The sequence below is a fragment of the Pan paniscus genome, chromosome 6 (genome assembly GCF_029289425.2).
Source record: "Pan paniscus chromosome 6, NHGRI_mPanPan1-v2.0_pri, whole genome shotgun sequence".
NCBI lineage: Eukaryota > Metazoa > Chordata > Mammalia > Primates > Hominidae > Pan > Pan paniscus.
In genome coordinates, this window is record NC_073255.2 from 52,645,368 (window position 1) to 52,671,891 (window position 26,524).

The 26,524-nt window shown below is 40.7% G+C and overlaps 1 protein-coding gene across 1 annotated transcript in view; it reads right to left on the bottom strand.

Moving 5' to 3' along the window:
- The window catches only part of PKD1L1 (polycystin 1 like 1, transient receptor potential channel interacting), a 263,204-nt gene that overhangs the window by 67,191 nt on the left and 169,489 nt on the right, over nucleotides 1-26,524 (bottom strand). The window contains exon 57 of the mRNA XM_055115919.2: nucleotides 23,581-23,751. Coding sequence (XP_054971894.1) covers nucleotides 23,581-23,751 — 171 coding nt within the window. The remainder of the gene's footprint in view (nucleotides 1-23,580; nucleotides 23,752-26,524) is intronic.

Genomic DNA, 26,524 nt, shown 5'->3' on the forward strand with positions numbered 1-26,524 from the left:
AATGTTTATTGGAAATGCATTGAATTTATACATTCATTTGACGTAAACACCATCCATAAATATGGGATGTCTTTCTATTCAGGTTTAAAGTTTTTCAGTAAACATTGGGTTTTTTTTTTAAAATGAAAGATATGTACATGTTTTCCTAGATTTACTAGGTACACTCAATTTTCTTTTTGTTGTTGTTCCCCCACAGTGAATAAGATCTTTTCCTTTTGCATTTTCTAATTGTTGGTGTATAGGAATAGTACTCATTTTTTATGTCGATCTTCTAAGACGCTTTCTTAGTTGACTGTCTTGATTTGGGGAGGAGGGTAGGCAAGTATGTCGTCTGCAACTGAGGACTGTTTGTTTGGTTTCTTCGTCTTCTATTCTTATCCTTTCTGCACCTTATTCCATTGGCTTTATCTTACTGGTTAATTGCATTTTTTTTATTACATTGGTTTTCAACCTACAGGATACATGCAGAAATAGCAGACATCCATGTCCTGTCCTCTGTTTTCCTAGGAATGCTTCTAAGATTGTACCATTCAGTATGATGTCTGCTAATGATTTTGGAGGATAGCCACCTTGGTTTCCTTGCACAGGTTTTATTATGAAATAATGTTGAATTTTATGAAGTACTTATTTATTTATTTATTTATTTATTGAGATGGAGTCTTGCTCTGTCTCCCAGGCTGGAGTGCAGTGGTGCAATCTTGGCTCACTGCAACCTCCGCCTCCTGGGTTCAAGCAATCCTCCTGCCTCAGCCTCCCAAGTAGCTGAGACTACAGTTGTGGGCCACCAAGCCCAGCTAATATTTGTATTTTTAGTAGAGATGGAGTTTCACCATGTTGGCCAAACTGGTCTCAAACTCCTGACCTCAGGTGATCCACCCGCCTCAGCCTCCCAAAGTGCTGGAATTACAGGCGTAACCCAATGCGCCCGGCCAAGTACTTTTCTTCCTTTAATCTTTAATGTGGTGGATTACATTAACATATTTTCTGACGTTAAGCCATCTTTCTATCTTCAGGATAAAACCCCACTTGTCATCACATGTTAGTTTTATACACTGCTGAATTTGATTTGTATTTTAAGATATTTGAGATTACGTTTATTAGTAAGAGGGGTCTATCATTTTCATTTTTGTATGATGTTCTTAAGTTTTTAAAAAACCAGATTATACTAGTTTCATAGAACAAGTCGCTAAAGTTTACCTCTTTTTTTAATTCTCTGGGAGAATTTGTATGAGATAAAGAGATCTGTTTTTTGAATGTCTGGTAAAATTTGCTTGTAAAAATGCTCTAGAAATTCTGAGTACCATTAGATTTCTAATTCTATATATTTAATGTCTATGGTTTACATTTCCTATTTTCCTTGTCAAATTGTTTATATTTTCTAGAAAATGTCATTTAGGTTTTCAAATGTATTGAAATAAAGTTGTTCATAGGATTATCTTACTAATTTTTAAATCTTTATGATGTCTGAATTTGCTGTTTTATGCTTTTTTTGTTATTTTTCTCATTATTTCTAAATCAACTCTGCTAGAAATCTATCTGCTTTAGCATTCTTTCAAAAAATCATCTTTTGACTTTGTTGAGTTTCTCTACTGTTTCATTGTTTTTCATTTTTGTGCTTATATGTTTAAGTTTTATATTTCTATGGTGTTTTGTTGTTTGAGATCGAGTCTCGCTCTGTTGCCCAGGCTAGAGTGCAGTGGCGTGATCTCGGCTCATTGCAGCCTTCACTGCCCGGGTTCAAGTGATTCTCCTGCCTCAGCCTCCCGAGTAGCTGGGACTACAGGCATGCACCACTATGCCGGTTAATTTTTGTATTTTTAGTAGAGACAGGGTTTCACCATGTTGGCCAGGCTGGTCTCGAACCCCTGACCTCAGGTGATCCACCCGCCTCAGCCTCCCAAAGTGCTGGGATTACAAGCCTGAGCACCATGCTGGCCATATTTCTATGTTCTTTATGTTTGTTTGATTTATCTTCCTCTAAGTTCTTGAGTTGCATTTTAAGTTATTTATTTTTAAACTTTCCTGGTTTTAAATAAACATATTTAAAATATAATTTTCCTTCTAAATACTGATTGAGATGCATCATATAATTTAGTTTGCATTGTGATTTTTCTCTGTAATTCATGAGTTTTTCCAGAGTTATTTTAAATTTTCAGTGACATGACTGTTTTCAAATTATCTTTTTACCTTTTGTATATCTAATTGGTCACATTGTGGTAAGAGAATGAGTTCCAGATAACATCAGTTTCCTGAAATTTTGTTCAGAGTTCTTTCTACAAGGTGTCATGTGAGAAACTCCTTTTCAAAATTAATGCTGGGCTGTGAGCTCCGAAATCCACATTTGTTCATTCACTGCAGTGTTCCAAGCAGACTGGGCGGCGCCTAGGGGTGCATGCCCAATGGTGTGATGGCAGCCAGTGTGTGTTTTCCACTAGAGAGCTCTCTAACAGCAAGGGCTGTGTCTGCCGCAGTCTTTTCTTCATCTTGGCCATCAGCAGCTTAACTTCAGTGATTAATTTTCCTCCTGGGGTCATTTGTTTTTCTTTCCATGACTTTTTATTAACTACTGTGTAGTCTGGACATCCTTCTTTATACACTGTCTTGATTTAGGTTTTCAATGGAGAGAGGCCAGGTAGAAAGGGAAATAGAAAAACAGAACTCACTCCTATTCACAATGAAAGTATTTTTATAAAAACAAAAATAAAGCCTTAAGCAATTTTTCCACTTGTCTCATATGTGACTATACAACCAGATTCCTAGAAAATGTCCCTGCTTTTCTCATTCTTCTCCCTGTGGTGTGGAAACAGGATCCCAGGTCTAAAGGATGAAAACTCAGGGCGCAGGTTAAAACTGGATGAAGGGAGCCCAGTGGCATCAGTTGACTGTGCCCTGGTGGGTCACACAGCTAAGGTCAGCAAGAATAGAATTTAATTACATATTTTACACAGTGGGATGGAATGAAAGACTGTTTTGAGGAAATAATAGTTTATCAAAGAAGTGGAGAAATGCCCACGGGAGAAGCACGTTTAGAGCAGGCACAGAATGGATAGATTTCAGAAGGAATTTAGCTGTCACTGGTTCGAGGCCAGGCCACTCCCCTCTAAGCAGGCTCTTATAGCAAGGAGCTGCTAGGACCTGGATGTGTGGTGAAAAAACAAAGTGGTTGTCTGTGCAGAATTTCACAGTTAACAAATCACTTTAATACAAACAGTCTCATGAACTCCTCTCACGCCTATGGGAAAATGTTAATTGTGTTTATTTTGTGAAGTTGCATATTAGCTTAGTTTCTCTGAGCCCAATGTGAGCCCCAAACTGTATAAAAACATGCATTCAGCCCCTCTACCACCTCTATGCAACTTTACTTGCTAAAAATGTGTGACATTCCGAAGTTCTAAAATGGCCAGGGTGACCAGTCATTCCCAAACATTGCTAGAAATCAACGGGACCAATGGGGGCAAATGCAGCAATTGATACAATAACATCCTCATTTCTCCAGGTTTGGTTTGACAGTTCCTTTCACGCCTTCCCCCTTGGGTTGGTTCCCTAATAATGTTCCCCTACAGAACATTCTCCCAGGTCCACTTGCCTCAGTAAGGACACACATGGACTGTGGGTTGGAGAGTTAGCCAGTGACTTACTCCCTGTGTGACCTTGGGCAAGGTGCTTAACCACCCTTGGACCTCAGTTTACTCATCTGTGAAATGGATGATAATAACAGAGTGGTGAAGAGTGAATGAGCTGAAGCAGTAGCCCTTAGAAGATGCACTGGCACATAACGGCATTTCCCTTTCCACAGCAGCCACTTGCCCTCTCTGGCCTCTGTTTCCTGTGAAGTGGGGTTAGTAAAAGCTGTGTCCCGAAGAGCTCTTGTAAAAGAGGGAGGCTTCTGTGGGAGGCAGGACAATTGCTCCTCCCAGACCTCCACAGCCTGACCCTTGGCACTTATGTTTCCTACATAACAAAGGGGATAAGGCTGCAGATGGAATTAAGGCTGCTCGTCAGCCACCTTAAGATGAGAGATTATCCTAGATTATCCAGCAGGCCCAATGTAACCACAAGGGTCCTTATTAGTGGAGGCAGGAGGCAAGAGTTGGTGTCAGAGTGATGGGATGTGAGAAGGACTCAACCTACCATTGCTGGCCTTGAAGATGGAGGAAGGGGCCATGAGCCAAGAATTGCAGGTGGCTTCTGGAGGCCAGAAAATGCAAAGAAATGGACTCTGCCCTAGAGCTTTCAGAAGGAACATTGCCCTCATGGCAGCTTGATTTTTGTTCAGTGAGACTCATTCAGACTTCTGGCCTCCAGAACTGTAAGATGACACATTAGTGTTGTTTTAAACACTAAGTTTGTGGTAACGTGATACTGCAGTCTAGCAGGGTGCCTTGCTCAGGTAACCTCCTATATGTGATGCTGTCACCATGTTCATTACCATCACCATTGTGGGCCTAAGGTATGCAGAAGTGAAAGTTATCCCAAAGGTTTTCACAGTGGCTCATTCTGTAACGCAGCCTCATTTTAAGACTGTCTGATCTCCATGATACATCACCTCCTCATCCAGACCACCCAGAGCATGTGAGAAGAGCCACTCTTGAAGCTCCTCGGGCATGCTTAACCCTGCTAACCTGCGTTCTGTGTGCCATGGGAAAGGCAGCAGCCCGCCAGTGTCACCTCTGTTGGGATTCGTTCTACCCTCCCTATACAGAACTCACTGCTGGACTTACTGCTTCCCCTCTTAAAACAGCTGCCTATAAAAGGGGCATGGGTCTTGCTTTCTTTGTATTTTTCAAAGCTCTTGAACATGGTGAGTGCTCCATGAAAGTATTTGGAATGAAAAAATCCATGAAAAGAGTCTGTCAAAGCATAGCTGATGGAATGAAACAAGATACAACTGGATGAAGATGTACGTTGTGATGCCTTATTACTTCACTGGGGAAGGGAAGAGTCTTCTCCAAACCACCCAACCACCTGGCAGCCCTGGCTCATGCAGAGGTCTCCAGTCTGGATGCGCTCTCACTGTCCATCAATGTGGAAATGAGGCAAAGCCTGCCAATCATACAATTTACTCCCTGAGGAGACCTGTACATTCTCAAATACATAAACGCACACAGAGAATTCGTATTAGCTTCGGTCAAATCAATGACACAGAGATGCCATATGTCATCAGGCACTGTGCTACATGCTTTACACAAACTCTTTGAGGCAGGTTCCATTATACTCCCATTTTGCCCATGAGGTAATTGTAGATTAAGATGGCCATGCCCCTTGCTCAGTTTCTACATAACGAATGATTACACTAAAAATCTTTCCCAGGTCTGCTTGCCAGACGCCCTACCCCTGTCCTTTCCCAGTGTGCAGCCCCAGGCCCTCGGGGAGGCCACAGCACGGTGTGTTTCCATGACACTGGAGGCACCTCCATCCCATCCATCCACTTCTACCCACTGTCACTGATATGCATGCCAAACCAGGCATATTGAAACTATTTAGAATCCAAAAACATAGCATGCACTCCAGACTTAATAATCTCCTTAGCAAATTCTGATCTGAGCACGTAGGTTTTTAAATGGATTCAAAAACAGCAGCCCAGATAACTTCGAAGTTCAGTTTGAATAACCATTTTATATTGAATTAGTAAATCAGGAAAGATGCGTTATTAATCTAGCAAGATTCAATTGTTAAATTTACAAAATAAGGATTTTACTTCAAAAATCTTATTTAAATATTAGAATGTTATCCTGGTCTCTTTCATTGCTTTTATGAGACCTGAAAGAAATTTCACAAGATACAAGGCTTTTAATACTCAGACAGATTCAGTAAAACAAACAAATAAGACAATATGTAACTCTAGGGCAACTGGCAAATTAACCATTTGGGAGAAGGCTGGAGTTAGAATCTTGTCCCACATCTGAACTCTCCGAATGGTGATTATGAGTAACAGTCTGATGACAGATAAACCTTGATTTTCATCCTGGTTTCCCATTTACTTGTTACGTGAACTGGAAAAATTAACAAAAACTTCTTCGTACCTCAGTTCTTCTCACCTGCAAAACTAGGATGTCTGCTAAAATTGGCTGTTGGGTGGGTTAAGCAAAACAGGGTCCGTAGTGCCTATGCAAGGTACCAGGCTCCTCAGAAGTCCTTGACGTCTGCTGGCTAAAAAGAAAAAATGAAAAACATACTGAAACAACACCCCTCTCTCAGTGATTGACAGAACAAGTAGGCAGAAAGGCAGCAAGTGCTGAGCAGACCTGAACACCACCATCAGCTAACTTGACCAAGGTGACATTTACAGAACACTTTGCTCAACAACAGCAGAATACAAATATTTTAAAGTTCAAATGAAACATCTGCCAAGTTAGATCATATTTTGGGCCATTAAAACAAGCTTCAATAACATTCAAATGATTCAAGACACAGGATGTTCTGTGACCACAGCAGAATAAAATTAGAAATCAGTTACATAAGGATATCAGGAAAATCTCAAAACACATACAAACTAAATAATATACTTCCAAATCACCCATGAATCAAAGAATAAATCAAAAGGGAAATTAGAAAGTATTTTTATCTCAATAAAAATGAAAACATATCATTTTCATTCAGGGATGAATGCTAACGCAATACTCCGAGAGAAATCTGTAGCACTAAATGCCTATATTAAAAGAAGAAAGGTCTTAAATGACCTCAGCTCTTATGTGAAAGACTATAAAAAGAAAAACAACTTAAACTCAATGTAAACAGAAAAAAGTAAATAATAAATAAATAATAAAGATCAAAGCAGAAACCAGTGCTGTAGATAACAGAAAAAAAAAATAGAGAAAACGAATGAAACCAAAAGCTAGTTCCTTGAGAAGATCAATTAAATTGACAAGCCTCTAGCCAGGATGATAACAACATATCAAAGACACAAATATGTTGTCTTTCAATAACAACAACAAAGACACAAATTGCCAATATCAGGAATGAGAGAGGTGACAACACTACACTTTTTACAGATAAAGGATAAAATGGAAATATTATGAACAACTTATTCCTATACATTTCACAGCTGAGATGAAATAGAAAAATTCCTTAATGATACACATTACCAAAGTTATCTCAAAAAGAAATAGATAAGCTGTATAGTCCTATACTTCTTTAAAAATTGAATTCATAGTTAAAAAGTTTCTAATTAAAAACTTCAATTCTAGATGGCATCTCTGGTGAATTCTATCAAACATTTAAGAAAGAAATAGTTCCAATTCTAGTCAAACCCATCCGGAAAACTGAAGCAGAGAGAATATTTCCAAATTTATTCTAGGAGGACAGCGTTATCCTGATACTAATATGAGATAAAGACATTACAAGAACAGTAACAAAAAAACAAAACCCAGGGTCCCCCATTGTCACTGGCTGCTTCTCCCTTGAGGATTTCTCCTCCAGGTCTCTCAGCTCCAGCTCTGATGCACCCTAATTTGCTCCAGCAGCTGACACAGCCTGGCCCCAAGCCTAGCGCATCTCCACACCTGTTTGCTCATTTGCTTTTACTGGATTTTGAGATGGCTGAGGAATTTTTTTCTTCATACCCCAGTGCTGAGAATGTAGTAGGTATTTGATAAATATTATAGGATTCAGTTTTGAAGCTGGGAGGTAGGTTGAACATAAGTGTTGCCAGAATCCAATTCAACCTGGAATGCTGTGATAAACATAGGAAGTCTGACAGGAATAATAATGAAGAACTGTATTTATGACCACGGAATAAATAGCACCATTATGGAGAGAAAGGTACAGGAGCAAAGACATTGCTCAGCAATAAAATTTAAGGATGGGTAGGGAGGTGTTGAGACCTCCAAAGATCCTCCTGGTTGACAGTTAAATTCTTTATTATTTTTATTTTTTTTTTGAGAAGGAGTCTGGCTCTGTCACGCAGGCTGGAGTGCAGTGGTGCAATCTTGGGTCACTGCAACATCCGCCTCCCAGGTTCAATCAATTCTCCTGCCTCAGCTTCCTGAGTAGCTGGGATTACAAGCATGCGCCACCACATTCAACTAATTTTTGTATTTTTAGTAGAGATGGGGTTTTGCCATGTTGGCCAGGCCGGCCTGGAAATCCTAGCCTCAAGTGATCCGTCCACTTCAGACTCCCAAAGTGCTGGGATTACAGGTGTGAGCCACCAAGCCCGGCTGACACTTAAATTCTGACTATCCCAAATGTTTAGTCTAAATTAATCATGATAATTCCATTTCACCATGATCAATTTAGGAATGAGTTTGAGGGAAAATATTCTTGGGGACTTCCTGAAAAAGCTTCCTGATATCTAATGATAAGACCGAGGGAGATGGTCTCCTCCTTCCATGGACATTTCATCTTTGGATGTGATCCCTGGACCTGTAGCAGATATCCTGCAACCAAGCAGGGTGTCCTCCATCCTGAGGCAAAGCCAGCACACAGCAGAATGCAGAGATGGCATCTACCCTACCTCTCAACTTCTGGTTTTGTAGATAACATATTTCCTTGCAGTTTCAGTCAATTAGGGTCATGTTTTACATCATTTACAGTCAAAACTATTGTCAAAGGTTATAAATAATCATATAATTGGGGGCTGCATTAGTGTAAGTATAGTTTCTAAGGCAAGTGTGAAGTGTGAGAAATTAGTTAGGTAAAAGCCATGCTGCTGCTATAACAAAGAGCCCCCAGATTCCTCAGAGCAAAACAGGATCCAGGTTTATTTTTCACATAAGAAGGGGGAAGTTGGCACAGTTCTCATCCTAGAAAGGCAGCTCTGTCATCTTCAGCACAAGGCTTCTAATCTTGCTCCAGGTATCACTCACACTTGGGAAAGAAAAAAGAGCATGAAAAGGCACATGCCTGATGCCTTCAGGAGCAAGTTCAGAAGCAGGACACATTGCACTCTATAGGGGCTGTGAGGAGCTGCAGGAGAGGTGGCGTCAGTGCCTGGGCAGTAGCTGGGGCCTGGACAAAGCTTGGGCAGTGAGGGACAGACAGAGATGGATGCTGGTAGCCATCAACATTTAGCATAGCACATATTTTTCCTAATCATGGTACTCCTGGACTATTGTTTATCATTAAGAGGAGACACAAGAAGTACAAACAAGGCCAGAGGAGAATCACAAGGAGCCAACCAGCAGATGAGGTGACTCAAAGCCATATCATGGGAGGATGGTGGTAGTGGGGGCTGATGGGGCTTAGGCTGGGGAAGGAAGACCACCAGGGCTGCCAAGGCAGGAGGAAGAACACAACACTTCTTCACATGTGTGAGAGATTATCGTGTGGAGAAGTGGTTAAATGATTAATTTTGACTCCGGGGCAAAGACCTTCCATTTGGTGGAGTTTACAGAGCAGGTTATGGCTCAACATCAGAAGGGAACAAAAGAACAAAAGAATAATAGCAGTTGAAGTCACTCATGATTAGAATAAAGAAACGCCAGTGAGTCACATGGAGGAGATAATACAGACCTGGTGGCTCATCAAGGAGGTATTATAGCCCTCAAACAGGTGAAGATGAAGAAAACATTTTCCCTTACAAACAATAATGCACCTGTATTTGATCTGCTGTAAAGGTCTTTGACCTATGATTTACCAACTTCCAGTGTGCTTAAGTCTAGTATAGAGATAAGGGCAATTGAAATGAGACTATGTATTACTGATATACAGGAGACTTATGATTTTAAAAGTCATCCTCATCTTTGTATGAGTTTCTTAGTCTCATAAGAATTTGAATTTCAGGACTGGCCTTTAGCACATGAATGTCTTCTCTGACCCAGCATGCTGAGGAACAGGCTTGGACACTGACTTCCCACTGACCTCAAAGGCAGTGCTGTTCTTGAACTGGACTTACTTCAAATGCAAGGCAGAACTTTTTATTCTGGAAAGAATTGTGCCCATAGAACAGACACTGGCGATCATATCATTTTTAAAAAATGATATTCAGCTAACAGGTTGTTATATTAGTAACTAAACTAGAAGTTCTTGTCCTATGGAGAGAATCTCAAGTCTTTGAAAACATATTCTTTCCTACCCTTCACTCAAGTAATTTATCTGCTCTGAAAAATGCCAAAAACACACCACTGTGCCCTGCCCAGTGCCACAGACATTTCCACTTATTTTTTAGGCTAAGCAGCAAATGTGGATCCAAAAGTGGAAGAAATCAGACACTGCTGATGGCAGATGTCTTGCCAATAGGTCAGATGGCTGCATGTTTTTAATCAAGCAGGCCCCATCACCTGAGAGCAGAGATCAAATTATCAAGGTGGTGTGTGTGGACAGCTTTTTGCAGCCACTGGCAGACTCAGTTTCCTTTGTCAATTTCTGTCTGGGATACGATGCTGTTCAAAATGCTCATGAGACTTTTGTGGTTAAATTATGCTGAAACATGGTGTGTTTTGAGGAGCAAGTTGTCAGCCAACTCAATGATACCACCAGTGGGAGTAGTCCATAACTCAGGCTCAGCTCCTGTATCTCTGTGGCTTGGTCAGATTCTCTAATTACTCTTCCACCCACATTTCTTGCTGATATTCTCTACGGAGATATTTGGTTACTGATACAAACATATTACTCTTGTCCCAAATAACTCAGATTTTTTTAGCGTCTGAGAATGGCTCCACCTTTACAGAGTCTAAGATGACACAGGCTCTTCCCTCCACCCCTATTTGGGTTTTGGTCCAGCAGAAAGTGCGAACATATGGTGCGGGGCCCACAGATGAGGCCAAAATCTCATTAGGTAGAAATCTGAGCAATTCAGGATGTCCAAATACTGCAGAAGCTCAGATGCCTTCATGCTTTGGAGCTTTCATCTATAAAAGACACTTGGGGAAAGGATAAACCATGGGCTGGGTGGGAGAAAGGAGGTGCCCAGAAAGAGCACTTGTTATGCACATTTGTGACTAGACTATTCTCTTGTTTGCTAGGAAAAATAATTAATATTTGCACTGGTTTTTAAGTTAATACCATTTTCAACTTATTGTAATTTTGTATGCTATAACAACCTCGTTATTTTTTAATTATTTTTTTTTTTACTTTGAGATAACTGTAGATTCACACACAGTTGTAAGACATAATACAGAACACGCCTATGTACCTTTTACCAGGTTTTCCTCAATGGTCACATCTTGCAAAATTACAAAACAATATCCCAGCCAGGATATTGACATTGATACAATTAACGTAAAGAACATTCCATCACCAAGATCCCTTCTGCTGTCCTTTTATAGATGCACCTAAGCCTTCTTCCTTCCTTCCTCACCTTCTTTTCATCCCTGACTCCTGGCAACCACGAACTGCTTCCCTTGTCTATAATTTTGTCATTTTAAGAATGTTATATTGGCCTGGCGCTGTGGCTCATGCCTGTAATCCCAGCATTTTAGGAGGCTGAGGTGGGTGGATGGCTTGAGGTCAGGAGTTTGAGACCAGCCTGGCCAACATGGTGAAACCCCGTCTCTACTAAAAATACAAAAATTAGCCAGGCGTGGTGGTGTGCACCTGTAGGCCCAGCTACTTGGGAGGCTGAAGCATGAGAATCACTTGAACCCGGGAGGTGGAGGTTGCAGTGAGCCGAGATTGTACCACTGCACTCCAGTCTCGGCGACAGAAGACTCCATCTCAAAAAAAAAAAAAGTTATATAAATAGAATCATATAGTATGTAACCTTTTGAGTTTGGCTTTTTGCACTCACTCAGCATAATTCTCTGGAGATTCACCCAGGTGGCTGTGTGGATCAATAGTCTTTTTGTCTTTATTGCTTAGTAGCATTCCATGATATGAAGGGACCACAGTTTGTTTAACCATTCACTCAGTGAAAGCTATTTCCAGTTCAGAGGTGTCACAAATAAAGCTGCTGTGAACATTCATGTGCAGGTTTTTATGTAAACCTAAGTCTTCACTTGTTTGGGATCTATGATCCAGATAATTTCTGGGCGATAAGTTTTCATGTTTCATTTTATAAGAAACTGCCAAACTATTTCCCATAGTTGCTGTACCATTTTACATTCCCATCAGTCATGTATGAGTGATGTGGTCTCTGCATTCTTCCCAGCATTTGGTGTTGTCACTATTTTTTATTTTAGTCTTTCTAAGGTATGTAGTGATATATCATTATGTTCTTAATTTCCAGTTCCCTAACGGCTAGTGATAGTCACATCTTTTCATGTGTTTGCCATCTGTACATCTTCTTCAGTGAAATGTCTGTTCATTTTTTTGGTCCATTTTCTAATTAGATTATTTACATTTTTACTGTTGAATTCTGAGGCTTCTTTATATATTGTAGATACTAGTTCTTTGTTGAACATGCGGTGTGTAAATACTTCCCTCCAGTCTGTGGATTGTCCTTCCATCCTCTCAACAAAGTCACTTGCAGAACAAAAGGTTTTGTTTTTTTTTTTTTTTTGAGACAGAGTCTCACTCTGTTGCCCAGGCTGGAGTGCAGTGGCGTGATCTTGGCTCACTGCAAGCTCCACCTCCTGGGTTCATGCCATTCTCCTGCCTCAGCCTCCCAAGTAGCTGGGACTACAGGAGCCTGCCACCACGCCCAGCTAATTTTTTTGTATTTTTAGTAGAGACGGGGTTTCACTGTGTTAGCCAGGATGGTCTCGATTTCCTGACCTAGTGATCCGCTCGCCTCAGCCTCCCAAAGTGCTGGGATTACAGGTGTGAGCTACCACACCAAGCCAGAACAAAAATTTTTAATTTTTAAGTTCCAATTTCTGATTTTCTCCTGTTTTTTTCTCCCGCAAATTTGACAGTTTCATGTTTTGCATAAAACATTGTTCATGATCCATTTTGAATTACTTTTGTATATGGTATGAGGTATAGGTACAAGTTCTTTTTGTTTTCTTTTGCTTTTGGATGTTCAATTGCATCAGTAACATTGTCAAAAACGCTATTCTTCCTTCAATGAATTGCTTCAGCACCTTTGTCAAGATGAGTTTGGCATATTTGTGTGAGTCCATTCTGGGATCTCTATTCCTGGGATCTATTCTGTTCCAAGGATCTTTGTCTCTTCCCCTCTGTCAGGACCACATGGTGTTGATTGCTGTGGCTGCATAGTATAGTATAACCACCTTCTGTGCAAGGCATCCAGTTCCTCCCCTCTCCACTCTGACCCACCATCCAAGAAACCAGCTGTCTACGAGAGTTATAAATAACGTCACCTGCAGCTTTTGAAAAAAGATCCTCAACTTCTGCAGGGTGCAGGGTGTTGTAGGTCCTTCAAAGGTCAGTGCATATTTCTAAACTTTAATAGTTACATTTCCTTACTCCTGCCTGGCAACAGGACCAGGATGTTGGTCAAAAAAAACACAATAACTTATGAAAGTAGAGACTGCAAGGAGGGCGTGGCAAGCCCAAATCTCTGGAAAATTATTCAACTCAGGACAACTGCAGCAGAAAACTTTCCTAAGGTCTCTACTTTTTCAAGGACAAGGGCTAGTATTTCAGTAATACTTAAATTGATTATAAACTAGCAAGAGAAGCCAGGAAGAAGGTCACCATGAGAAAAGAGTTCCTCCCTACAGTCCCAGAGATTTGTACAACCTCATTCTATATTTACTTGAATTCTGAAGATCAGATAGAATAAATCTCCACACTGGTGTAGTGAATGATGACATTGGTACACCCATGTGTGCTAGCTGTAACTTGGACCCTCTGTCTTCCCCTCAAGAAAAGTCTACTGGGATAGTGGTTGAGTGAACATGGCTTTGAATAGGGAAACCCTTGAATCTGCTCTAATTTTTCTTCTCCTTGGTCCTACTTAAAACCAATTAATTGTCAAGCCTTTCAACTATATGTTGAGTAATAAATTATTCAAGACGTAGTTAAGAGTGCAAAACCAGTGGGAACTGCTGTACTAGATTTTACCAAAGATAGACACTTACTCCCAAACCGCTGGGGAAATGGATTCGATCTTTACTAAAGGTGTTGTGCTGGTGACATGGATGAGGTATGTCTTTGGGGATTCTTACGTGATTTTATCCCTTGAGAATGAGTCACTTACCTGAGGAGGAGGCAACAGGAGCTCCTGACCTCAGAGGCTCTCCTACATTCCTGCGTTCTGTAACTTAGAAAGCCATTGGGAGTATACATTGATAGCTATATGGTATTTTAGGGAAGACCCAATGGCATTTCTATTTAAAAGTATTATTTAAAATAGCAAAAAAAATCATCTTTTGTTATTACTTGATCTTTTCCACAGTCAAATACTCAGATAATCTACTTGTTTTATAATTTTAATGATAATCAACATGTACTAACATACAAACATCATTCTTATAAAAGCATTTATAAATTAAGATCTACACAGAGTAAAAAAGAAGAGTTTGCTAATTTTTTGAGTATTTTGTTTTAGTTTTGTCAGATTAGTGAAACTAAATTTTTCAAAAAGCTAGAATTAATGGAAAACTATAATACTTTCTTCAAATATTTACATTTGCTTAAATGTATTTGTTTTGGGTTGAATTGTTCTTCCTCTAGAACAAAAAAGGCACTGGTGGATGTGACCTTATTTTGCTGATGATCAAGCTAAGATAAGGTAATTAGGGTCGGTCCTAATCCAATATGATTGTGTTATAAAAAGAGAAAATTTGGACACCCAGGGAGAATGCCCTGTAAAAAAGAGAACTACACTGCCACAAGCCAAGGAGCTAAGGGAAGCTGGAGAGAGGCCTGGAACAGATCCTTCACCAGGGCCTTCAGAGGGAGCGTGGCCCTGCTGACACCCTGACCTTGGACTTCTGGCCTCCAGACTACAAGAGAATAAATTTCTGTTTGTGGCACTTTGTCATGGCAGCCCTAGCAAACTAATGCAGTATTTTACATATTCTTTTGGGAAATAATTGTAGTTTGCAAGACTCCAATTGAAATAGAAACCTCAAAAAGAAGCCAGCTGACAGTGTATTTTAGTCCTCGAGAATTCAACTTTCTTGAACCCTGCTAGGAGACAATTTGGCCCAAGTAAATGAATTATGTGTTCACAGTCATACAGAAGCCCTGGTTTATATCCTTAGTGCCTCGAGTGCCATTCTAGCACACATCTAAATAAAAGGGATTAACAATAATATTTCAACTTCATTGGAGCTATGTCTGCCAGGAAGGAATGAATCAGCAGCCACAAAAACATTCCTGCTTGTGAAGTCATCCTGGGAAGACTTAGTATAATCCATGAAAGCAGAGAGAATTCATTTCAGAAGGCTGTCTGCTTCAACATTTCTCTTTAGGTTTTAAGTTATTCCCACTTCCAATATATTAAGTATTTGTAAGCCATATCTAGTTCTTTTAAATTTAATTAGCTTTTCTTGTGATGTCCATCATGGGAAAAATTCCAAGACATACTTAGAAACATAGAAAAGCTTAGAAAAAACAATAAGAACCATTAAAACAAATCATATCTCACAACTATGACCCTATCATTTTGTCATCTCTTTACTTGAGTAATACAATAGCTTCTTCTTTTTTTTTTTTTGAGACGGAGTTTCACTCTTGTTGCCCAAGCTAGAGTGCAATGGTGCTATCTCGGCTCACTGCAACCTCCATCTCCCAGGCTCAAGCGATTCTCCTGCCTCAGCCTCCCAAGTAGCTGGGATTACAGGCGCCCACCACTATGCCCGCTAATTTTTTGTATTTTTAGTAGAAACGGGGTTTCACCATGTTGGCCAGGCTGGTCTCGAACTCCTTACCTCAGATGATCCGCCCATCTCAGCCTCCCAAAGTGCTGGGATTACAGACATGAGCCACTGCGCCCAACCCACAATAGCTTCTTTTTAAAAGCGTTTCACTTGGAAATAATTTTAAACTTAACAAGAAAGTTACAAGAGTAATTCAGAAGCACTCAGCTACCCTTTCCAGAGCCACCTATTAGCATTTTCCCATGCTTGCTTTATTAGTTGCCCTTTTCTATCCATATACATCACCCACCACTTCTTTTTGCTCAATAATCAGTTCACTAAATATTTACTGAGTGCTGGTCTCTGTGGAAGCCACAGTGGTGGAGAGAAAGTCATGAGAACTCAGCTAGCAAGGGCAGGACCAGGATGTGAGAGCAGGTGAGAATGATCATTTTTAGTTAAGTCTAGGAATATACTGGTCCTTAACATGCTGAATGAAGTCTGGGAACTATGGGGTGCATTCTTCCTGAGCATACCTCATTTGAACTTGATGTCTGCATCCTTACCAACCCCTCTCGGCTTCACATGAAGAAACACATCATAACATAGGTCCAAGTAGATACAAAAGTTGCTCAGGTTTTTGTCCATAATTTTGAGATTTGTATTTTCCAAGTTCCAGGAATATAATGTTTTCTGAGTGGACACAGTTCACTTTCAAGTCAATGTTGTTCATCTTTGGATCCCCAGCCTCTAGAATTGTGCCTGGCACAAAAATACTTGAGGAATGCATGAAACGTGAAAGTGTTAATAGTCTCTGTTAAAGCTATAGACAGCACTTACAGCATGCAGACACAAACTCCTTTAACTCCTTTACCTCTCTCAGTGGTCTCATGGGAGAGGCTCTACTACTGTCCTCATTTTACAGAGTAGGATGTAAAGACACGAAGAAGTTAAGTCGCTTTCCTACAGTCACCCAGCCAGTAGTTAAAACTGAATCACTCCACAGTTGCTCAACCCTCAGACCTGCCTGACCTCCATGTTTATCAGCAGGAGTTGGGGCATCTCTAGGGCATCATACTTTCTGCATGTTCAGGCCGAGTTGATATTTCTTTTTTTTTTTTTTTTTTGAGACAGAGTCTCACTCTGTCGCCCAGGCTGGAGTGCAGTGGTGCAATCTCGGCTCACTGCAACCTCTGCCTCCCGGGTTCAAGCAATTCTCCTGCCTCAGCCTCCTGAGTAGCTGGGATTATAGGCGCCCATCACCACAGCCGGCTAATTTTTGTATTTTTAGGAGGCACGGGGTTTCACCACGTTGACCAAGCTGGTCTCGAACTCCTTACCTCAAGTGATCCACCTGCCTCGGCCTCCCAAAGTTCTGGAATTACAGGTGTGAGGCACCATGCCTGGCCAATATTTCATTTTAAAAAGCCCCTTCTAGCCTGTTTCTTCCTCAAGGATTCAAACTTAGTGTTCAGATACATTGCATCATCTGTTAGAAAATACCAAAGTCAATGAAGATTCAGTAAGTTTACAGAACCTAACTATAACTACAAAAACTTCTAGATTTGAGGGAACTCAGTAAATTTCTTTGACAGTCACCTGTGACGGGGGCTATGTAAACGCATTGGGAAAAGCTAAGTATTCTAAATCTTCTCATTATTCTACAAACTGGCATGTTAAGGGAAGAAGCTGAGAGAAAATTCACCCTCTTGATGGCTTCCTGCTCCTAAGTAACACTGACCGGCAGAGTTCAGAGCACAAACCTTGCTGAAAAGAGTGGCTGTGGACTGTGGCACGCCAGTCTTCACAAATTGTGTTGGGGACCCCAAATGTGAAAGGGAATGCAGATTTTCCACAGTTATAAAAAACATCTCACCTTCCTCCTGGCAGGTAGGTGCTAAGGAATTACACTGAAAAAAATAAAGGCAAAAATCCTCTAGGAGAGACTCTGTGCCCTGAGGTCAGGCGCTCCCCTCTGGATGTTCCTGCCTTATGCTGCAATGGTATTCACAAAAGCAAATCAAGAGAAAAATATGTGGAGGAAAAACCCTTCTGACATCTCTAAATTGCATCCACTGACTAGCGGCCTAGCCAGCTCCTGCAAAGTGGTGAGTCATCGCAATAGAGAAGAGGCCTGAGCAGGGAGCAGGGCAAGAGCTCGGAGGTCCTTCTGCCCAATCAGCAGCAGCCCCCGGCTGGGAGCTCTCTTCGGGGTCCAAGGCTACATAGCTGAGAGGCCACAGAGTGCCAAGAACCATTAAGGGGGCTGAGCTGGCAAGGGGGAGAAGGTGGGGGCTGGCAACTCACCGCATTTTGTTGCCATGAGTCACTTTAAAAATACAAAGAACAATATGATTTGTAGGTGGTTATTGATAGCTCCAGGCATCCAATCCTTCTAGTTTATAAAGATACAAATCTTAATTATTAATGGTTAAGATGAAGAAACAAATGCCTTGAAGTTAGGAAATTCAAACGAATTGTTTCCTCAGATCCCCTCACACAAAAGAGGGTCTGTTCTGTAAAGTCCAGCTTGCTTGGCCTATTCCAAGACCAATGACATTCCTGGTTCTTTCCCAGGGAGGCCAGCTAAACTCATGTTGCAGAAACTTGAGTTCTGCAGGCAGAAACCCACCTGGGAGCCAGGTGAGAGAGACCCACCCTTGGCAGCATTAACTTTTTGCCAAACATACTTTTGATAAATACCTCATAAAGTGATAGTCCAGAAAGCGTTGTGTTTTCCTGTGGAATGAAACCAAAGTTATGATTGCATTGCTGCTGAAAACGTCCCACTCATACACAAGAAAAGTAAGTCATAAGGGCAAAGACAGCACCTACAAGCCTCCACCATCATTTGAGGGAAATTCTTTTCTCAGCCATAGGAAATTAGTATAGATTACTATGTGTTGTAACTGTATAAGGACTCACAATAGTGTGTGTTGTGTATATAAAGGACTGCTCGACCATATTATAAATTTAAAGTTCTTGCTAGCTATATGAGCTATAAAATATATGAACAAATTAAGTGGGTTTATAGGAAAGAGATGAGCCATACGCCTTTAAAATGCTGTGGTGGGACTTTGTTTTCATTTGCTTTTTGAGACAGGTTTTCACTCTGTTTCCCAGGCTGGAGTGCAGTGGCATAATCATGGCTCACTGCAGCCTTGACCTCCCGAGCTCAAGTGATCCTCCCACCTCAGCCTTCCAAGTAGCTGGGACTAGAGGTGTGTGCCACCACACCTGGCTAATTTTGTATTTTTTGTACAGACAAGATCTCATCATGTTGCCCAGACTGGTCGCGAACTCCTGGGCTCAAGTGATCTTCTAGCCTCGGACTCCTAAAGTGCTTATATTGTAGGTGGGAGCCACTGTGTCCGGCCTGTTGTAGGACTTTTGAACTGACAATCTTTTTGTCCTTAACCTTAGTAGTAAAGGCTCTGATGTTGTATTATTAAATATAATACTGACATTTAACTTGAGCTATATTCCTATTTTTTTAAATATCGATTTCATTTTTATTAAGAATATGTTTTAATACTTAGGAATGAATGTTGAATTTTATCAAATGCAGCCATGGAAAAAATAAAATGATAGCTTCCTCCCTGTTTGGTGAAGGTTATTAATATATTCTTTTTTTATTTATTATTTATTTCATTTATTTTTATTTTATTCATATATTTTTATTTTATTTATTCTATTGCCCAGGCTGGAAATGCAGTGGTGCGATCTCTGCTCACTGCAACCTCCACCTTCCAGGTTCAAGAGATTCTCGTGCCTCAGCCTCCTGAGTAGTGGGAATTACAGGTGTGCACCATGCCGGGTTAATTTTTGTTGGCCAGGCTGGTCTCAAACTCCTGGCCTCAAGTGATCCACCTGCCTTGGCCTCCCAAAGTGCTGGGATTACAGGTGTGAGCCACCACACCCAGCCCAGTTATATATATATATATATATATTTTTTAATTTTAATTTTAATTTTTTTTTTGAGATGGAGTTTCGTTCTGTTGCCCAGGCTGGAGTGCAGTGGTGCAATCTCGGCTCACTGCAATCTCCGCCTCCCAGGTTCAAGCCATTCTCCTGCCTCAGCCTTCCAAGTAGCTGGGAATACAGGTGCCCGCCACCATACCCGGCTAATTTGTTTTGTATTTTTAGTAGAGATGGGTTTTCACCGTGTGAGCCAGGATGGTCTCGATCTCCTGACCTCATGATCCGCCCACCTCGGCCCCCCGAAGTGCTGGGATTTCAGGTGTAAGCCACCGCGCCTGGCCTATTAATACATTTTTAATATTAAAACATTTATATCCTGATTTAATACTCATATGATCATGGGATATAATTTTCTTAATCTGCTGCTGGATTCTATTTGTTAATGTTTTATTTAGATTTTTGGTATCAAAAATCAATAAGACTGACATGTAGTTTTATTTTTAATTTTGAATATTTTTGTCCAGTTTTTAGATCAATAAATTGCTTGTTTCATAAAAACACATTCGGAAGCTTTTCTTCTGTCTCTGCTGTGGCACAGTTTGAAGATCGTTCTGGACTTACATGCTTCTTAATAGTTTGGTGTATTTTCTCTGTGAAACAATCTGGGACTGGTGCTTTTGGAGGGATAGAACTTCAAATACTGTTTCAGATTTCTGTCTCTACTCAAGTCAGTTTTTTGCATAATAAACAATGATAACTGTTCTCTCCTTCCAAAATTTTATAATTTATTTAATTTCCTTAAGGTTATTTTCTGTTTCTCATTTTTATTTTGTATATGAATTGTACTCACTTTGTTCATCATATTTAGATACATTAGCCAATAATTTGTCAATTTAATTGTTCGTAAAAAGATTCATCTCTTGGATTACTTCATTTTGCTGTTGATTTCATTAAATTATACTTTCATTCTTTCAACTTCTTTCCTTCTGTTTTGCTTAGTGTGTGTGTCTGTGTGTATATTTGTGTGTGTTGTGAATTTTTCCTATTTGAGCTGAACACATACTTAGTTTACTTTTATTTGTTGTTGCTCCACATTATATACCACGGGTTTTCATCTGTCAGTGCTTTCTGCTAAGCACTAATTAGCAGTATATATTGTCCTTCGTTTTAATCCCATCATTCAAAAATAACAATATATACCTTATGGTTTAAATATAAATACATACAATTATCTTTCTTCTAAAATTTTCAATTAAATTCTTTCATTTTTATGTTACAAATATAGTAAATACTATCCATTTTTTCTCCTCTGTATAAATCCTCTATTTTATTTTATTTATTATTTATTTTTGAGGCAGAGTCTCACTCTGTTGCCCAGGCTGGAGTGCAGTGGTGTGATCTCGGCTCATTGCAACCTCTGCCTCCCAGGTTCAAGCAATTCTCTTGCCTCAGCCTCCCGAGTAGCTGGGACTACAGCCGCGTGCCATGACGCCCAGCTAATTTTTTTGTATTTTTAGTAGAGACGGAGTTTCACTGTGTTAGCCAGGATGGTCTTGATCTCCTGACCTTGTGATCCGCCCACCTAGGCCTCCCGAAGTGCTAGGATTACGGGCGTGAGCCACTGCGCCTGACCCAATTTTATTTTATTTTTTACAAAATTGGTCATTACATTTTCTTTTCTTAAAAATTATGTTTTTCCTATCATTTGCCCAATTTTCATATGCACATTTAAACAGTTTTTTATGATTAAAACAATAATAATAATTGCTAAATAAATAATTTTTTTTTTTTTGAGACGGAGTCTCATTCTGTCACCCATGCTGGAGGTGCAGTGGCGCGATCTCGGCTCACTGCAAGCTCCACCTCCTGGGTTCATGCCATTCTCCTTCCTCAGCCTCCCGAGTAGCTGGGACTACAGGCGCCCGCCACCACACCCGGCTAATTTTTTTGTATTTTTAGTAGAGACAGGGTTTCACTGTGTTAGCCAGGATGGTCTTGATCTCCTGACCTCGTGATCCGCCCGCCTCGGCCTCCCAAAGTGCTGGGATTACAGGTGTGAGTCACTGCACTGGGCCATAACTTAAATAATTTTAACTCACTTGGAGGTGACTTGATTTTCAGGGGTAGGAGGTATCTAGGTGTCAGTAGGATTATCTTTTTTTAAGTCCAGCGACTTTATGAGGGTGTGTTTTATCTTTTATTTTTATTTTTTCTGTTTTCTGTTTTTTTTTTTTGAGACATGGTCTCACTCTGTCACCTAGGCTGGATCACCCCTCACTGCAGCTTCTACCTCCTGGACCCCAGTAATCTTTCCATCTCAGCCTCCTGAGTAACTGGGACCACAGCTTTTGTTTTTTTCTTTGGAGAGATGGGGTTTCACTATATTGCTCAGGCTGGTCTTGAACTCCTGGGCTCAAGTGATCCTCCTGCCTTGGCCTCCCAGATGCTGGGATTATAGGCATGAGCCACTACACCCACCCATGTTCTAGTTTTAATAGATGTGAATCCATTTCTTCCCTGGGACACAGTTCCTTTTTAAATATATAGGTGTATATCTCTTTTCCAGTAAAGTCTTTTAAAATTATATTTTAAAATATTTTTTTCTGTTCAAATTTTCTGGGCTTTTTTAGGGGAGACACTAATTATAGATACCCTTTCCGTGTCTTACGCACATTCTTCCTGGTCTGATTTCCATGTGTATTACTTTTCCTAAAATCAATTTTAACGTTTTTTCTCTTGTGGAATTTTCCCAAATATGTCATCCATATAGTTTATTCTCTTTTCTGTGAATCCATTTGCTTTATTTTTTTCTTTTCCATTTCTTTCCTCAACTCTGTTAATTCACTGTCTTTTTATTTCATCTTGGAGTTCTTTCATCTTGGCTTCAAACTGTCATTTCAAAGAGACATTTTTTTTTTTTCATTAACTTAACCTTTTGTGTGGAGAACATCTCGGTTACAATTTTTACCTGTTGATGGCAATTGTTTTCAAAGTTATACCCTTCATCTTCACTTTTGGTCATTTTTACATACTGCTTTTTCCTGAAGCAGATTTGCATAGATGCAATAATTATTTGCTTTTATTATTTCTACTCCTCTCTACATGTGGAAGTTCATCTTTTCATAAACGGTGTTCTTCCCTGGGTTGTTGTGAATTAGGGCCCGGGAAGGGCTGGGGCAGAGAGCTTATAGCAGGTACTTCATGTTCTCCTCTGCCTTCAGAGAGCTCCTTCATTGCCACTCAGTCATGTGAACATGACAGCTCTGGGCCAGCAGAGTATCTCTCTGGATCTCAGGGAAGTTACCACTGGAAGCTATTTATCTTTGGGGCACGGCACTCATCCTTCTTTTTCACTGTGTACCTGGCACATGGTGTGTCTATTGGTGTTGATTTTTCTATAGTTTGCAAGTAGTGTGACTCTAGGTCTGTGAACCACCAATAGTTCCTCCCCTAGGCAGCCACATCAACAAACAGCTTCCTACAAAGATGGCTTCCTGCACGTTTTGTCCTTCAGTCCTATGTTCCAGGAACTCTGTGGCATTAGGTCTCAGGGAGATTCCTTAAACTCTTTAGTGCTCTATAATCTATTCTTCCAAACCAGGGGCCTTTGTTGGCTCCTCCAGATACACCGTCTAACTTGGAGAATTCTGTGTGCTCTTGGAAATGGTAGCATCCTTTCTCCTTTTGGTCTAAGTTTTACTGTTCTTGGCATCCATTCTTGAGATTACTGGTCACATTCTGGGCCATAGATTTCTGGGGTTTTTTTGTTTCTGGGAAGATTGAGTTTCCATTTCTGTTTCTCAGTCTCCTTGTTGATTTCAGTTGTAATCAGAAATAAGGGGCAGACAGATACTTATGCTACCATTTTAAACTGGAAGTCACATCATGCACTTTAAATTTTTAAGTGGTTCTTTAGTTCTGGCCAGAGCATATCTTATCAGCAGTATGATATCTAAAGAATATTTATGCAAATGGACCTTATAATTTGGAAAAACAACTATTCCAAAACTCCTTTAGAACTTAAATTGCTATGAAGAAAATTGACATAAATAATTTTGCATGGTCTTACCTCAGCAGCTTGGTAACTAGAAATGTCCACTAAGGGACTCTCTTCTGTCCTTGCCTCCCCTGTGTTGTTGGATGTTTTTTCCAGAAGGGGGAGTTGTAGGCTGTCGGACAAACCATTAATCTTCATCAGAAGTTCGTCTAACAGATTTGCAAATTCATCCAAGTAGTAATTCTGAAGGGAAGAAAATTAGATTAGTAAATGCATTCAAGAATCTCATTATCCCCCTTTCCTCATTATGTGAAGCATTTAGGGGTATCATCTGTAGACAGTATTGGGCTATGTTAGGAAACATACTGACTCTGCCTGCAGTTAGAAGACCTGGGTGCTGGGCCTACTCTTACATCTCTATATCTCAGTTGCTTCAATAATAATGTATGTATACAGATATACATGTAAATGCTACAGTTAATAATGCCTACATAAAAAAAAACTATTGAATGGATTTAAAGGCAGTAATGCATCATGCTGCTATGGGAAAATAAGGTCATTCTTTCATCCCTTTGATTAATAAATCTTTATTGAGCACTATTAAAAAAATAAGGCAATAATGGATGGGGAAGCACATGACAGAGAATAAAGCCCTATCAAAATGTACAGTACCGTGATTACATATGACTGCCTTCAGAACCTTACTGGATGATGCTTAAATATCACCTGATATGGTTTGGTTGTGTCCCCATTCAAATCTCAACTTGAATTGTATCTCCCAGAATTCCTGTGTTGTGGGAGGGACCTAGGGGGAGGTAATTGAATCATGGGGGCTGGTCTTTCCCGTGCTATTCTTGTGATAGTGAATAAGATCTCATGAGATCTGATGGCTTATCAGGTGTTTCCGCTTTTGCATCTTGCTCATTTTTCTCTTGCCACTGCCACGTAAGATGTGCCTTTCACCTCTCGCCATGATTCTGAGGCCTCCCCAGCCATGTGGAACTGTAAGTCCAATTAAATATCTTTTTGTCCCCAGTTTCAGGTATGTCTTTATCAGCAGCTTGAAAATGAACTAAAACAGTAAATTGGTACCAGTAGAGTGGGGTGTTGCTGAAAAGATGCCCAAAAATGTGAAAGTGGCTTTGGAACTTGATAACAGGCAGAGGTTGGAACAGTTTGGAGGGCTCAGAAGAAGACAGGAAAATGTGGGAAAGTTTGGAACCTCCTAGAGACTTGTGGAATGACTTTGACAAAAATGCTGATAGTGATATGAAAAATAAAGTCCAGGCTGAGTTGGTCTCAGATGGAGATAAAGAACTTGTTGGGAACTGGAGCAAAGGTGACTCTTTTTATGTTTTAGCAGGCGGCATTTTGCCCCTGCCCTAGAGATTTGTGGAACTTTGAACTTGAGAGAGATGATTCAGGGTATCTGGCCGAAGAAATTTCTAAGCAGCAAAGCATTCAAAAGGTGACTTGGGTGCTGTTAAAAGCATTCCATTTTAAATGGGAAATGGAGCATAAAAGTTAAAGAAATTTGCAGCCTGACAGTGCAGTGGAAAAGAAAAACTCATTTTCTGGGGAGAAGTTCAAGCCAGCTGCAGAAATTTGCATAAGTAGCAAGGAGCCTAATGTTAATCCCCAAGGCCATGGGGAAAATGTCTCCAAGTCATGTCAGAGACCTTCACAGCAGCCTCTCCCATCACAGGCCTGGAGGCCAAGGAGGAATAAGTGGTTTAGTGGACTGGGCCCAGGTTCCCCGTGCTGTGTGCAGCCTAGAGACTTGATGCCCTGTGTCCCAGCTGCTCCAGCCATGGCCGAAAGGGGCCATTGTACAACTTGGGCTGTGGCTTCAGAGAGTGGAAGCCCCAAGCCTTGGCAGCTTCCATGTGGTATTGAGCCTATGGGTGCACAGAAGTCAAGAATTGAGGTTTAGGAACCTCAGCCTAGATTTCAGAAGATGTATGGAAATGCCTGGATGCCCAGGCAAAAGTTTTCTGCAGGGGCGGGGCCCTTATGGAGAACTGCTAGGGCAGTGTGGAAGGGACCTAGTGGAGCTGTGAGAAGAGGGCCACCATCCTCCAGACCCCAAAATCGTGGATCCTCTGACAACTTGCACTGTGCACCTGGAAAAGCCACAGACACTCAATGCCAGCCCATGAAAGCAGCCAGGAAGGAGGCTGTACCCTGCAAAGCTACAGGGGCAGAGCTGCCCAAGACCATGGGAACCCACCTCTGGCATCAGCATCACCTACACGTGAGCCCTGGAATCAAAGGAGATCATTTTGGAGCTTTAAAATTTGATTGACCTGTTGGATTTTGGACTGGTATAGGGCCTGTAACCCCTTGGTTTTGGCCAATTTCTCCCATTTGGAACAGTTGTATTTACCCAATCCCTGTACTCCCACTGTATCTAGGAAGTAACTAACTTATTTTTTATTTTACAGGCTCATAGGCAGAAGGGACTTGCCTTGTCTCAGATGACACTTTGGACTGTGGACTTTTGGGTTAATGCTAAAATGAGTTAAGACTTTGGGGGACTTTTGGGAAGGCATAATTGGTTTTGAAATGTGAGGACATGAGATTTGGAGGGGGCCAGGGGCAGAATGATATTGTTTGGCTGTGTCCCTATTCAAATCTCAACTAGAATTATATCTCCCAGAATTCCCACATGTTGTGGGAGGGACCTAGTGGGAGGTAATTGAATCATAGGGGCTGGTCTTTCTCATGCTATTCTTGTGATAGTGAAGAAGTCTCACAAGATCTGATCATTTATAACGGGTTTCCACTTTTGCATCTGGATCATTTTTCTCTTGCCACCACCATGTAAGAAGTGCCTTTCACCTCCCACCATGAATCTGAGGCCTCCCGAGTCATGTGGAAATGTAAGTCCAATTAAACTTCTTTTTGTTCCCAGTTTTGGGTATGTCTTTATCAGCAGTATGAAAACAAACTAATACATCAGCCATGGAAGAAAGTGAGTATTCAGTGTGCAAACACCTGGTTTGATTTGTTTACA